General features: G+C 42.1%; 2 protein-coding genes across 3 annotated transcripts; both read left to right on the top strand.

The window, feature by feature from the left end:
- Positions 1-155: 155 nt before the first annotated feature.
- On the top strand, positions 156-9322 carry exosc7 (exosome component 7). Of its 2 annotated transcripts, none has more exons than XM_080735056.1 (8): positions 156-270; positions 481-582; positions 3731-3825; positions 5760-5925; positions 6617-6687; positions 6827-6950; positions 8237-8392; positions 9199-9322. In XM_080735056.1, the coding sequence occupies exons 1-8, from the start codon at positions 214-216 to the stop codon at positions 9301-9303; spliced, it is 876 nt and encodes a 291-aa protein (XP_080591182.1). In that variant the 5' UTR covers positions 156-213; the 3' UTR covers positions 9304-9322. The 2 variants fall into 2 exon arrangements, with proteins under 2 accessions (XP_080591182.1, XP_080591183.1); XM_080735057.1 differs by having other exon boundaries at positions 6827-6945.
- Positions 9323-11994: 2672 nt separating this feature from the next.
- LOC308292764 (tetranectin-like) lies at positions 11995-15256 on the top strand (the record flags this gene model as incomplete). The annotated part of the gene is made up of 3 exons (XM_080735180.1): positions 11995-12097; positions 12676-12774; positions 14850-15256. The coding sequence occupies exons 1-3, from the start codon at positions 12010-12012 to the stop codon at positions 15254-15256; spliced, it is 594 nt and encodes a 197-aa protein (XP_080591306.1). The 5' UTR covers positions 11995-12009.
- Between the last annotated feature and the right edge of the window lie 699 nt (positions 15257-15955).

The following is a 15955-nucleotide window of genomic DNA, read 5'->3' on the forward strand; positions in this document are numbered from 1 at the left end:
TGTTATAATAATGCACGACAATAGTTATTTGTTTTTCTCACTCAAAACGTCTATAATTACTTATAATTAGCAGAAAAATACAAATTACTTTGGCTGACTGTTTTCAACCAACGCGTGCGCAAACCAGGCGTGATTATGGATAGGCTGCCTTTGTCGCCGGTTGATGACGCTGTGTTCCACACATGCTGCTAGTGTTTTTAGTGTTTTCATATAATGGCAACTGTACAAGTTAGCGAAGCCGAGAAAGTGTATATTCTGCATGGTATACGAGTAAGTATCTCAAACAGTCACTACACAGATATTCTGTTGTCCATTTGACAGTGTGTCACTCTTGTACAGTATATGGATGTGTTATGGCAGGCAGTGGCACTAATGCTAGCTATCTGTACCTCAACTGTCTTCACACCAGCATTTCCCATCCATTCTTTGGTGCATTTTGTCTCCCATCATTGTAATATTCATGTTATTAATTAACACCAGGATGGCCTGCGAGTGGACGGACGGAGCTGTGAAGACTACAGACACATGGAGATTGAAACGGACGTGGTAACCAACACAGACGGATCTGCCAAAATTACCCTGGTAATGTTGATGTGTGATCTGTCTTAACGCCAGCATGACAAGACATGTTTCTGTGTATGCTCTCTTGAACATGAATCTGTCTTGAGAGATGACATGTATGTCAATTAACAAAACATGTATTTGACAGTTAAGCTTAGCCCCAAGCACCATAGACAGGGACGTGCTGGCCATTGGGAAAAGCGGGACAACTCCCGAATGGCCGGTTCATTCCCGGCCGGTCTAGGCCGGCCATTAGGAAAAAAATAAAAATAAAATGTCGGCCTTCATTCCATTTTGGGGGCTGGGCGACCAACAAAGTAAATCGTCACTGTCGGGCAGAAACCTTGTATCTCCAAGTTTCAAATTTGTACATTTTTTCGCAAAGCAAAGCCCAGCTTCATCATACAAGGCCGTCACACAAAAGTTGTGAAAACAGCAGATCTACAAGCACAGTAGATCGGCTGTTTTCACTAGTTTAAATCATTTTTAAAATGATAAATACAAAACAAACGGTTTTGGACAGGTTTCCACCCGACAACGACGAAATATAACTCATGTACAGTAATTGGCCCACTGGCTTGTCACTTGTCATGATCTGATATGGCAAATCTTTGAGTAGCAGCAGCCCTATAGAGAGAGATCTCTCTCTATAGCACGCAATGAGGGCCTCTCCAACTCTTTTTCCCGGGCTGAATCAGGGGCCCAGCACGTCCCTGACCATAGATCCTGTTTAATATCTGGAATCTATACAGTAGTTCCTCAAGTCCCAACCGTAACTTGACAGCCCATTCATCCAAACAGATAAGTCCTATCTGATTGTATTAAACAACATTAAACTCACAACATTGCAGTAGTACGTAAAACTTGGAACTTGACAAATTGAAGATCCAAGGCTTCCTCCAGATGTTCATGAGAGATCTGTGTTAAATGAGTTTAATAAAGAATAAACCGACCCAATCACCCCTTTAAAGTATGGGTTGAATTGAATTCTAAAATGGAATCTAGAAGAGAATCAGGTGGTTGTGATGGAGAATTCATAATGAATGATGTTACAAAATTACGAAGCTGCAAACATCTATGGTATTTCAGACCGTAGATTGAGGTGATCCCCTTTCTAATAATAATGATTAATAATTATAATGTATTGCATTTTTATAGCGCTGCCGCTGTTCTAAGCAAGTTGCCAACTCAAAGCTCTTTACAAAGGTCCATTCATTCATACATTGGGAAGTGAAGCGGCGGACAGCCAACGCCAGCGTCCTCACTTCACACACACCACACCAGTGGTGGCAACTGGCGAGCTGACACCATTGGAGGCAATGCAGGGTCAGGGTCTTGCCCAAGGACACTTCAGGGTCAGTGTCTTGCCCAAGGACACTTCAGGGTCAGTGTCTTGCCCAAGGACACTTCAGGGTCAGTGTCTTGCCCAAGGACACTTCCAGGGTCAGGGTCTTGCCCAAGGACACTTCAGGGTCAGTGTCTTGCCCAAGGACACTTCAGGGTCAGTGTCTTGCCCAAGGACACTTCAGGGTCAGTGTCTTGCCCAAGGACACTTCAGGGTCAGTGTCTTGCCCAAGGACACTTCAGGGTCAGTGTCTTCTTGCCCAAGGACACTTCAGGGTCAGTGTCTTGCCCAAGGACACTTCAGGGTCAGTGTCTTGCCCAAGGACACTTCAGGGTCAGTGTCTTGCCCAAGGACACTTCAGGGTCAGTGTCTTGCCCAAGGACACTTCAGGGTCAGTGTCTTGCCCAAGGACACTTCAGGGTCAGTGTCTTCTTGCCCAAGGACACTTCAGGGTCAGTGTCTTGCCCAAGGACACTTCAGGGTCAGTGTCTTCTTGCCCAAGGACACTTCCAGGGTCAGTGTCTTGCCCAAGGACACTTCAGGGTCAGTGTCTTGCCCAAGGACACTTCAGGGTCAGTGTCTTCTTGCCCAAGGACACTTCCAGGGTCAGTGTCTTGCCCAAGGACACTTCAGGGTCAGTGTCTTGCCCAAGGACACTTCAGGGTCAGTGTCTTCTTGCCCAAGGACACTTCCAGGGTCAGTGTCTTGCCCAAGGACACTTCAGGGTCAGTGTCTTCTTGCCCAAGGACACTTCCAGGGTCAGTGTCTTGCCCAAGGACACTTCAGGGTCAGTGTCTTCTTGCCCAAGGACACTTCCAGGGTCAGTGTCTTGCCCAAGGACACTTCAGGGTCAGTGTCTTGCCCAAGGACACTTCAGGGTCAGTGTCTTCTTGCCCAAGGACACTTCCAGGGTCAGTGTCTTGCCCAAGGACACTTCCACATGTTGACGGGAGGAGCCGGAATTTGAACCCAGGGATCATTGGTCAACCTGCTCTACCTCTCAGGGACATGCAGAGAATGTTAGAGAGGCTGGGGCTGAAATTTCTAAAGGGGCACTTTTGGTGGAAATATCGAAAATAGCTGACCTCCAAGCTCACGACGCGTTGTGAGCTTGGATGTCGGCTATTTCCGATGCTTGATTTCTACACAGAGAGGACAATTCTTTCAACATAAGACGCTGCATTCAAGTTCGGGAGCGTTTGGACAAGGCAATTCTCTTGAATGCTGCCTTCAGGTATGGCATGGAAAGAGGGGCATTTGTGTTTCTTTCACCATAGTAAAAACAGCATTCATGGTCTGGAGAGGGCACTTTTTACAGATGGATAAAAGGGCAGGGGCTCAAGCCCCTTTTGATGTCTGTGTGCACGTGCCTGCTACCTCTAGTCCTGAGCCACAGCCGCCCCTTTCTGGTTCAAATGTTAAATGTCTCATCTATAATTGAAGATCTGAAACTAGAGTGTCTTGCTATGGGGATAGAAATGGAGAAGACAGTCAGTAAGTGAGAAGGAGCTGAGCGGTGTCCAGATCTTAACAGAGTGCTTAATTGGATTTAAGGTGTATTTGAACACAGATCTGGCTGATAGAAGCTTGGAGCAGAGCAAGGCAAATTGGGAAGTGGGGCCACATCATGGCAATCATGGCCAGTTTACGTTTGGATGTACAGTATGGGCTGTCAAGGGTTGGTATTGCAACTCTAGATTCCAGATATTAAAAATAGAATCAAAGAGCTGCTTGTGGCTAAGTTAAAGCTCATGTAAGACCAGACGTACCCATCTCAAACCTCCAATAACAATTACCAAGTTCTATGGTTCATGTGTTTTTCAGGGTGATTCTGCAGTTCTAGTTGGAGTCAAGGCTGAGATTGGGAAACCAAGACCTCTAGTTCCAGATGAAGGATATCTGGAGTTTTTTGTTGACTGGTAAGTATTGTGGTTGGATACAGGATAGCAGGTGGGCACTTTAGGGACATCTGGGCACCTCAATGTGTACAACTGGCTATAATTTGTAGCAATTGTAGAAATATTAGACCTTAATTGTCAAATGTTTATTAAGCATGTTCTAATCATGTATACTTTACTTTACTTAAAGGACATCTTAGGTTCATGTTTTAGATTGTAATTAGAGAAAAGAAAAGATGAGTATTAAAATGTTTTCAATTACTGATTTTGATTTCAGTGGGCGGGGACATGTAGCTTAATGTCTTTTTAGACAAAATAAGCCGGCCATGTCTTTATTATTATTTATTACAGTAACACTATAAGTCACATCTACCCATGAAAGATTAGTCTCGCGTGGCCAGACTGTTGCCTCCGCGATTTGGCCAAATGCTCCCGGTATACAGTCTGGCAAACCGGAATAGACATGATGAGTGCGAGATAAAGCGGATGTGATGCAACCGCTCCCTTGGTGCAGTAGCAATAACATGTCCTACTGGAAGCGCTATGTCTCCTTTCTTTATTTTTTGGGGCATTATTTCGTCTTTCTCTGGTGTTATTGGTGTTACTTCCATGTTGTTTTCAAACGTTTTCTTAAACTATACACCCATAACAATAATAGGCACCTCGAATGACTTTGTCTGAGCTATTGTGTTTCTGTTATGTTTCCAATGGGACCACAGTTCAGTGCAGCACTGGCTACTTCCCATACTCACCGTTCGGGAGCTGCCGTTCCAGACTCTATATAGCATTCGGGGGTTGTGGAATAGTTGTCTGGCTACGCAAGACTAATGAAAGATCATCTTGGGAATGGGAAGCGGGGGGTAAACAACAGTATTAGTGAGTCGAGCATGCCCCTGCCCACTGATTAAAATGGCTAAAATGATAGAAACCAGGATATATATACTGTATATATCTTTTTTTTTACTCACCTTGTCTTTTCTCTAATACAATCTCAATACATGAGCCCTTGTTGTAAAAAAAACAAAAACAAAGTTATCCTTTAAAAACATTCCCCAAATGCCAATTTAACACAGAGTTGCTCATTCTTCCTTGGTACCCACCTATCCTATTATTACCTGTTGGTTCAGCCATAAATGACTTTTTATATTGGTGTTCTTGAAAGTAACAACAGAAGCTGAAGGCAACAATAGTGCCTGGAGCCACAAGCAGTGCTATACTGTATGTCATAAGGTTCTCACAGAATGCCGTTGAGAACAGCAGAAGTTGAAACAAGTACTGCAAGTCATTAAATGATAAAATGAATAGAGATTGGCTCCAGCCCAGTCATTGAATAATTTGGTAATAAGATACAGGGACAACCATCAGTTTGTCTCCTTTTCTAATAAAACTTTATTTGCACAGACTGTCTTTGCAGAAACATGTATGACTGTTTTATTTGGCCTGTTCATGAAAAGTAGTATAGAAAGTAAATTTGTTTTATCTTTTTCATACTTCTCTGTAACTGTGTAAATAACCTTATACTGCTGTGCTGCCTCTGGGCAACACATTTTCCCCCTTGGGATAATAAAGGTATCTATCTATCTATCTATCTTATCTATTTTGAAGAAATAGCATAACATGACCACCAGGAGGCAGTGTTTATCCCCAAAGAAAATGATGCTTATACAAATGCATTACAATTCATTGTATACTTTATCTGTAACAATGTTCAACCTAACATCCGTCTTTTGGGCATGTCATTATAGAAAAATTTATAATGATAATAATAAAATAGCTCACAATGTGTCAAGTCTATTGTCTGTGCATGTTGTGTTGTGAGCTCTACATTGGCTATTTCTTTAACCTTCATAACAAAGTATGAAATGGGGACTGAGTGGTTAATCTGTCATTAAATATAACTAATAATTGACTGTCTGTATATATATCTGTTACTTCCCCATTCTGGCCCTTGGCAGTTCAGCCAATGCCACTCCAGAGTTTGAGGGTCGGGGGGGCGATGAGCTCGGGACAGAACTGAGCAACACTCTCTACAAAGTCTTCAACAACAAACGCGGTTTGGACCTGCAGAGCCTCTGCATCAGTGCTGGGGAACACTGCTGGGTGCTCTATGTCGATGTGTTGGTGAGCACCACTGTTTTCAACTGCCATTCCTGTCCATCTGTACAAGTTGCTTATAACAGGGTTCTTCTATAACAGGGGTTTTCAACATTTTCAGGCCAAGGACCCCTTAGTTGAGTGAGAGATGAAGCAGGGACCCCCACAATCTGTTCATACATTCCATATACCGTAGTTTCATCGTTTGACAGCACAATCATCAGTGTATTTTGGGTTCATGTAAATTTGTGTTTTCAGATATTTAACCACTTGAACCGTCAATACTTAATAAACTTGACCTATCACTCTGTACTTAGTCTGCTCTTTTTCCCCTCAACACAAAACCTCTCTTAGTCTGCTCTTTTTCCCCTCAACACGAAACCTCTTTGCCGAAAAAAGCCGATCTACAAGCTCACATTAAACGTTTTGCCTCGGAGTATAAGGCTTCTTTGAATTAGATGTTCTTTTAACTTTCTCTTAAAGGTGAACTTTGTGTTTGTATTAGTTATGGAATTAGGCAATGTGTTCCATCCTATTACAGCTCTATAGAAAAAAAGTAGATTAGAACATAGTAGAAGTGGTTTGGTCAGTTTGTTACATGCATGAAGCTGCATACTGTATGTTTTTGGTTCTGTTGAGAACAAGTGAATATTAAAATGAATATGAACAAGTGGAGGAGTCGTGCTTGTGACATCTCTTATTTTGTTTGTTTCCGCAGCTGCTGCAATGTGATGGAAACCTGTATGATGCCATCTCAATAGCTATTAAAGCAGCTCTCTTTAACACCAAGTAAGTAGTCTAGTATGCAGCATTATTCTATGATCAAGCTCTCGTCCAACACACAGTACATGTTTGTACATCTTTGATTCAGTAGGGGAAAACTACAACCTGAAACACTGTAATTTTTTCCCCTGTTGCCAAACAACAGAATTCCCAAAGTGCACATATCAGAAGATGAAGAAGGAGGAAAGGACATCGAGTTATCAGACGACCCTTATGACTGCATGAGGCTGAATGTACAGAATGTTCCCTGCATAGTGACCTTGTGTAAGGTAAGCAGTGTCCACACTCGCTCAGTTACAGTTATGGCATGAAAGGGAAACGTATCATTATCTTTGTCCATGAATCATTGTTCTGCCGTGAGATCATTAAGTAAGTTATGTTTACATTACTGCCAATGATTTTTCAAAGCATACCATTGTAGTTTTTACAATTTTGAATATAAATAATCTTCCATTTTCCAATTTTCTTTAAAATATAACTTTGAGTTGATAGCCCTTCTAAGTTGTAGGCATTTGAATTGTGTTCTTAAACTATCTTGGCTAGACTTATACAATCAAATCAATCTGTGCTTTCAACTGTATTAAAATGCAACGATGACGTAACTTTGACGCCAAGAAAATGTTCACTGTGCCGAATTAAGTCTCAGCAAGTTCCTGTGCATATTGTACTGTAATGAACGGAGATCAATATTTTCTTGGACGGTAGGAAAAACTCAACAAAACTTTGGTGTGCTTTCTTTGGCAAATAGTCAGCAGTACAGTAAAAGTAGACATGAATTGAGGTTGATGGGCCAAACATGCATTAACACCACTATGGTCACGGGGCACGGTGGCACAGTGGTTAGTGCTTCGCATCACAGCTAAAAGGTCCTGTGTTCGATTCCCGCCGGGGGACGCTGTGGTGCTGGGGGCGTGTTTCTCCCTCCGCGTCATCAGCGCCCACACCCTAGGTGGGGTCGGCGATAGGGCCTTTCTGTGTGGAGTTTGCATGTTCTCCCTGTGTCTCCTAGGGTTGATACCCTCACAAAAACATGCAATAATCCTGGTCTCAATAATGCCTCCCCCTGGCCAGCCGGGCCGCTTGATGGAGGGGAAAGGAACTGGTTGGAATAACGTGTTCCTTCCACACGCTACGTCCATCCCGGGGAAATCCCCCCTGTCAGGTGAAAAGAAACAACTTGGACTACTCATGCATTGAAGGAGGCATGAGGTCAGTCCGTTGTCTCCCCAGGCGCGGCAGAGGGAGAACAGAGCCCAGGATTACATAGGCAATTGGCACTGGGTGAAAATGGGTTGCAAAATCGTGGGATAAAAATTATAAAGAAAAAAAAAACACCACTATGGTCCTTCAACCAGTTTCAGCCTGCTGTCCCAATTTTGAGTCATTATAGGTGTGTGTGTGTGTGTGTGTGTGTGTGTTGTGTGTGTTGTGTGTGTTGTGTGTGTGTGTGTGTGTGTGTGTGTGTGTGTGTGTGTGTGTGTGTGTGTGTGTGTGTGTGTGTGTGTGTGTGTGTGTGTGTGTGTGTGTGTGTGTGTGTGTGCGTGCGTGCGGTCAGGTGGGTCATCGCCATGTGGTGGACGCTACGCTGCAGGAGAAGGCCTGCTCGGTGGCCAGCCTGCTCATCTCAGTCACACACAAGGGTTTGGTGACCTGTGTGAGGAAGGTGGGAGGAGGCAGCCTGGACCCAGAGAGCATCTTTGAGATGACAGAGGTGAGTCTCCTACCATCTGTCAGCCACTCTGCTCACTTATTAGCATAGCATGAAGCTGTGGACGTTCACCTTCAGACATTGCCTGCTGGTTCTGCTATCAACTGTGTATATTCTGGTCAGTGGTTCTCAAACGTTCTAATTTCACGGACACACATAACTCTTGAGTGTACAAATGGAACCAAGCATGTACGGTATGTGGTTCCTTTTGAACACGCAGAGTTACAGACGTGTAAGGGTCTAATTGGAACCCCCATCAGTCAGACGTTAACTAAGCCTAACCTTAACCCCAACCTCAGTAAAACTATGCCTAAACCTAACCCTAACTACCGTCAGATTAATGAGATGTCGGACTTATGTGCAGTCCCCAAGTAACCCTCAGGTAGCTAGACCCCACTTGGACAACTACTGGTTTAGATAATGGTTTGACTCTACAATTATATTGTAAAGGAGATTATTGGCGTGGTTTAATCCCAGGTTATGGTAACTACTATTCCATTTTACTGATGATAGAATGTACATACAGTATTTAGGTGATAGAATGCACACAAAAGCTATGGCTCTATTTCTACTTATTGGTGGCCTATACTCTATGAACATCTGACCTGCCCATGCACAGAGGGCCAGAGTCATCTTTATCAAAGCTTTTATTTTGTTATCCTATTTTAGTTTTTCACCAGTGTTATTACATATTCTGTACTTGTTCTCTGCCATTACCACTAGTTAAGTTTCTTCCTTACAGCGGTGCTGCTTTGATAAGTGCATTTCCACCTGGATTAATAAAGGTCTGTCTTATCTGTCTTGTCCAGGCAGGTAAACGGGTGGGCAAGGCCCTCCATGCCCCTCTCATGTCTCTGCTGGAGAAGGAAGAGAGTCTGGGGAAGAAGAGGCAGAAAGTGGGCTTTCTGGCTTGATGTCAACCATCAGTTTGTACATGACTACTTTTCTAATAAAACCTTTTTTTATTTGTATAATACAGTCTGTTTGTCTTTGCAGATACTACAGTAGACTGAATGTATTCTTTGATCTGTTCATATGCAGTTGTATGCCACAAATAACAGACGAGTTCAATGCCGATCTGTTATTGCTTCATACAGTAGAATCCTCTGTTAATTTACTCAATGTGTACAATGTAACGAGAAAGATGCAATTGGAAATTGCAAGTGTGGTTGCCATGACTTTCAAATGAATTTCGTCTTACCATTTCAATTTTCCCCATTCAAGTCAATGGGGAAATGTAATTCACTAATAAACTAGTAAGACGCCTCAGGGCGACAAACCATGTCTTTGCCAACTGGCCAGTGATGTATATCAGACCAGTTATCCATATATGGAGACCCCTGGTACCCATATATGGAGATCCATGTACTGTATATGGAGCTACTGTATGTTGTGAGAGCCCAAACATGCTTACTCAGTTATTCGTTATGTGAAAGTCCTATGATGTCTATGTGTGACATCATACATATAATTCCTTTTATGCCCATAAATGGAGATATGGGCAGTCATCTGTCTTGGCCATATATGGATTCTGTTAGTGTGGGTGGTATGTGGCCTCCATATATGGGCATTCCCAAATGAAGTCCTGTTAGATATGGGCTTAATATTGATGACATCAGGGAACTCCATATATGGACATAAAAGCGATTATGTTAGTGTGGTTAAAGTCAATGGAGAAATTAATTCACAAATAACGTAATAATATATAAATTAAATGATGTAACGTATCTCTTAGCAAAATGCAAGGAATCGATTCCTGATGACGCCGGTCGATTTTACATATGGCCCAAGTGCGTGCCACCAAAACTGGGAGGAATAGCGTGGCAAAATAAATATTATCTAAGTACTATAGGCTGTTTGCCAACCACACTAATGAACAAGAAGGACATCCTAGGCCACATGTTCATGTTGTGTTACTTGAACTGGACTGAATTTCTACTAAAACATACTCTTGATGAAATTCAAACATTTCTTTAGTTTTAGAAGAAGGCGGAGTGTTTGCAATCGCATTCACAAAATACAGCTTTTTCAGGGTCACAGCATCACAAGTTAAAGCTCTGAAAAATCGTAATACTCTATATAAGTCATCCGACCAGGTCTTCATATACAGTGTAAAAAAAAGAAACATTTCTTTAGTATTGCAGAAGCATTCATCTGGCCACTGTGTGTGTGTGCCACGTGTCGGCAGAACAGTGTTGTACGGTTGAAGGCTGACGGAGGGAGCAGATGTGACTCTGGACCATGTCCACTCCTTCAGAACCCCGAGGCGTGTCCACTCCTTCAGAACCCTGAGGCCTGTGCACTGTCTGGGTGGAGCCGCGTCCAGAACAAACTGCTTTTCTTCTCAAAGCTTGTGACACTCTACCATCAGTTGTTCTCTACCTGTGGGCTGGGACCCCCAGGGGGGTCCCCACATGATTTTTGTGGGTCCACAGATGAAAGTAAAGTGACAATTTAAGTTTTGATACCTGGGGGAAATAAGTATACGAAATGAAAAATGTCAACAAATTAACTGGTCAAACACAAGGGAGGTTGTGATCTCCTATTTTCACAACATCTTTCTGTGGAATTCAAACTAAATGTCATGCCTCAACTCCTGCAATCCCAAGTGCTTATCAGGATGGGAGGTCCCCAGATTGAATCTGATTATTTTGGGGGGTTACAGCCTGAAAAGATGAGAACCACTGGTCTACAATCACAAACCCATTTAGGCCTAACCTACAGTATAGTTAGGCCTAGATCAGAATTTAGCCTACAAAAACAAATATGTTGCAACATACTGTACATGTACTGTAAGCCCCTCCCATACACTAAAATGTGTACCTGGCCTGAATGGGTTAACCACCTACTGTAAGCCTTACTGAATATACTGTTGTACATTGTATAACGAAGTAGAGAATTTAGATGGATCATTATAATTGGTACTGTCAAACTGGGTTTAAGTTAGTTTTCTATCAGTTTCTAAGGACAATAATTGACATCAACCAAACTGTAAGGAAACTGGAAGTTCCTGTCTGGAACGTTTTAAGATGTGTAATCAAAGATTCATACACAATTTGACTAACGATAACATTATATACTCAAAATATTGTAAAATCTACTGAGGTAAACAGATTGGCTTAAGTCACAGAAAGTCTCTGGGCTTCCAAACTCCCATCAAATGTTTTAAAAGTTGTACCAACAAAATATATATATATACCGGTATATATATTTTTTTTTAAAGACATTAAAACGACATACATGTGTATTTTCATATTCTGTCAACACTAAGACATAGGCCTAACACACTTTATTAAGGGGGAGATGATGTAAATGTCAAAGGGAAATTCATGCTGTCTCACTACAACCAGTCTCCACCTGCTTTCCCTGCCTCTTGTTAACACTTTCTGTACACACCATATATTAGAGCCTTGAGCCAGATGACACTGACTGACACACACACACACACACACACCAAATTTAAGTACTCCTGAGGCTTGACTGTTTAACCTGCAAGCGGTCCTTCTGGATTGCAGCATTTTCCCCCTGTTGTGGGAAGGGAGGGTGTGAAGGAGGAGAGACAGACAGAAGCAGATAAATTGCCAGGTTCCATGCTCGAGCCTCACTCAACAGTTGAGACCATGGAGTTCAAAGGAACTTGTGTTTTGCTGGGAGTACTCCTTCTGGTGAACAGTGCATTTCAACAGGCACCGCCAAAGAAGAAGAAAGGTGGGTGACATGATAACAAACACATTGGTATTGCTTTAATTAAATGTAGCTTTTTCTGCAGTAAAATAACCACATACAGCTGATATTGTATTACATTGCCACTACCCCTCTCAGTAGTCAACGAGACACATTTATTTGGACAGTACATTTTATTTTTTCTCTGACACAAAAGAGCATGCACCAATTCGTCACCGTCTGGCCAAAACCTCTTAACTCCATTTTTGAGGTTTTAGATTTGTTTGGCATAAATCCGAGTGTTTTTTCATAAATATGTGCTATTGAACACCCTTTATGTCTGTGTGTTGGTTAAAATAAAATAATATTGAACCAATGAAAAGTAGTAAAAAGCCCTTCGGTCAAAACCTCCTAACTCCACTTGAGCTCATTTCCCCGAAAATGAACATTTTGGAGTTAGGAGGTTTCGGCCCGACAGCAGAGATATAGTATTTCCACCCCACTCTCTCCTGTCTCTCTTCTGTGTTTCAATCCACCCGTCTGTCTCTTACGTTTTAATGCTGTTTTATCATGTTTTAACCCACGTGTTTATTTTATCCCCCTGTCCTGTGTGTTTGAGGTAGATCCAACCAAGGATGTTGCCATCGAGGGTCTACAGCAACAAATAAATGACATCGTCCAGGAGCTTAATGTGCTGAAAGAACAACAGGCCTTACAGACAGGTACTAGGCATGTTTGGTAGTTTCAAACCTCAGAAAATGTTTTTAAGAAATGGCTTCCATTTCAGCATGCTAACTTTCCAAGAAGAGAAAGGCTGTATGTAGATGAGCTTGAAATCCCCATCAATGATATCATTGGTAGAGAGGTGTCTGAACTCAACTGTTAAATAATTTAGATGCAGAGACAGAAATTGTGCCATCTAATGAGCACAATGAGTGATTACTAACCATAAGATAATGTTCAAAATGGTGTAAAGTGATCCTTTAAACCGCTTGAATCCCAGCGTCTATATTCTCGGGAGAACTTTGGCAAAAACTTGCTGTTCTGCAAGCTCACAATGCGTTGCAGTTGTTACGTGTTCTGAGCTTGTAGATCAGCTATTTTGGAGAAGAAATAAGTACAAAATAAAAGATACAGAGCCAGCCAGGGTTTAAGTTGTTAAAGGAGTAGTTCACCCCCAAAATGACCTTTCTTCTATTGATTACTCACACCATGGAGATTTGAGTTCAATAATATATTTTTCTATTTGTTGCATTCCTAAGACAAACAATTGATTGATTGATTGATTGATTGATTGATTGAAACCTTTATTTATTCTCGAAAAGAGCATTGAGGTTCACCCTCATTTGCAATGCTGACGAGATTACATACAAAAAGATCAACAATTAGCATACAAATATATAAAAAACAAAAACATCATAGACATCATAGACATTTAGTAAGTTAAAAACAATTGCACACTGAGGTAGGGAGGTCTAAGAGCATGTTATTAAATTGTCCATAGGATATTGGAGCATTCATTTTTAGCGTGAGTTGTAGAGTGTTCCATGAGACGGGGGCATCAAAACAGAAAGCTGATTTACCTACTGTAGTTCAGAGTGAATCGATGGAACCTGAAGTTGAGGCCAGTCACTTGAGCGTGATTATAGTAAATGTACCCCCATTGATTCCGGATGGGGCCCCATCCGGAATCAATGGGGGTACATTTTTTCAACAACTCAAGTCTCCGTGGTGTGAGTAATCAATAGGGGAAAAAAGTAATTTTGCGGGTGAACTACTCAGTTAAAAGCTATAACAAATCTGATTGCCAAAAACAGTAGATTTGTGTAGTGTATTAAATGTTACATACTATACTGTATCCATATTATTTGATTACCTCTTATATTGTAGCCCACTAGGCTAAGATATATTAAATGTATTTCTTTATCCTGCTACAACATTGATGGCAATATTTATAAACAAGTCAAATGTCAGTCTGAGATTGAAATTGGCCTCTTTGTGTTATAGATAAATGAAGCCAGATGTTTTAGATATGAAGTCTTTGATGCTTCTGTATTGGTCTGGAGAACACATGGAAAGCTCTTGTCTGACCCTTTGTCCAGAACACAAAATGACACACAGTTGCTCTCCAAATCCACAAATAATATCTGTGTGAACGTAAACCATATGTGGTTAGCAGGTTACGTTGATCAAAGTCATTTGGGACATCATGGTCATATGTTGAATCCAGAAAAACTCATATCAATTATTATTTATAACAGGGGTCTTCAACGTTTTCAGGCCAAGGACCCCTTAGTTGAGAGAGATGAAGCAGGGACCCCCACAACCTTTTTTCATAGATTCCATACAGTTTCATTGTTTGACAGCACAATCATCAGTGTTTTTTTGGATTCTTGTCAGTTTGTGTTTTCAGATATTTCACCACGTGAACCGTCAATACATTATTAACTTGACCTTTCACTCTGGACTTAGTCTGCTCTTTTTCCCCTCTACATCAAACCTCTTTGCCGAAAATAGATGATCTACAAGCTCACAACGCCTCGCACTGCGAGGCGTTGTGAGCTTGTAGATCTGCTATTTTTGGCTAAAGTTCTCAGATTATGGGTTCAAGTGGTTAATATAAAAAAGGAGAAAAAAAAGGTTTCTATCACACAAAGATTTGGAGGCCCCCCTGTAGTAACTCTGAGGACCTCCTAGGTCAGAGTCCTCAGAGATAACGTAACAGAGAAAGATTCTAGTATCTCCAAAAAGATGTAGTGTAGGAAAAACCAAATCTAATCTTGTATCCATTCCGCAGTGTGTCTGAAGGGCATAAAGATCCTGAACAAATGTTACCTGTCTACACCCGTGAAGAAGCGCTATCACACAGCTAGCGACGACTGCAACGCCCTGGGCGGGGTCCTCGGCACGCCGACATCCACCGACGAGAACGACCAGCTCCGCGACTACCTCCGCCAGAGCATCGGTCCAGACGAGCAGGTGTGGCTGGGCGTCAACGACATGGCGACTGAGGGCACCTGGGTGGACCAGTCTGGGCTGGACGTCGTGTACAGGAACTGGGACACGTCCAACCGCCGGGCCCCTCAGCCCGACGGGGGCACGTCCCAGAACTGTGTCTCGCTCTCGGCGGCCGCAGGCGGGAAGTGGCTTGATGAGAACTGTCATGAGGAGAAGGTTTCCGTCTGCCAGTTCAACATCGTCTGAACAGCAAACATCTTAACCATAGTCGAATGCTTTCACTGCTAACCTGAAATAAGGGGGTTTAAACCAGTGAAGCTGGTTTTGCATTGGGACCTAATCCAAATCCATTGCACATTATCAGTCGCATTAATGTCGTATATCTTTTAAAAACCAAAATCAACAACAAGGAAAGCAAGTACATGTCGTCCCACATCTAGTGATGCATCAAAATGAAATTGTATAGAATGCGAGGCCACAAAACACCGGCCTGATGTGAACATCAAGTAGTTCAGTAGTTGTAACGTGTCTGGTACATTCTTTGTGGTTGCAGAAAAGCCTGACTAGAACATACGTTTTGAAAAACAATTCAAACAAACGGGCGGGGACAGAGGCCACTTGCAGTAGCATCACTGACCTCTGTGAATTGTAAATAGAAAGAGTGATGATAATGATATTGGTCGTTTCTTATTTTTGAAATCACATTAAACTCACTTTTGGTGCTGGCACCTTACACTAATATTAAAGAGATGGGCGATGTATTTTTCTCCATGGGGAGGACCCTTCATAAAATAGTTTTTTTTGGGTCATGAACCACATTTTAAGAAATACTGGTTTAAATCATGTCTTTGCCATGACAATCCTCTCTTCTGCAATGCCTTGCCAAATTGGTGCAAAGTTAAACCAAAGATTTCAGACTGCAATCCTTGACAGCTTTTATTTTGA

Source organism: Nannobrachium achirus (genome assembly GCF_963921795.1).
Source record: "Nannobrachium achirus genome assembly, chromosome: 10".
Classification (NCBI taxonomy): Eukaryota; Metazoa; Chordata; class Actinopteri; order Myctophiformes; family Myctophidae; genus Nannobrachium; species Nannobrachium achirus.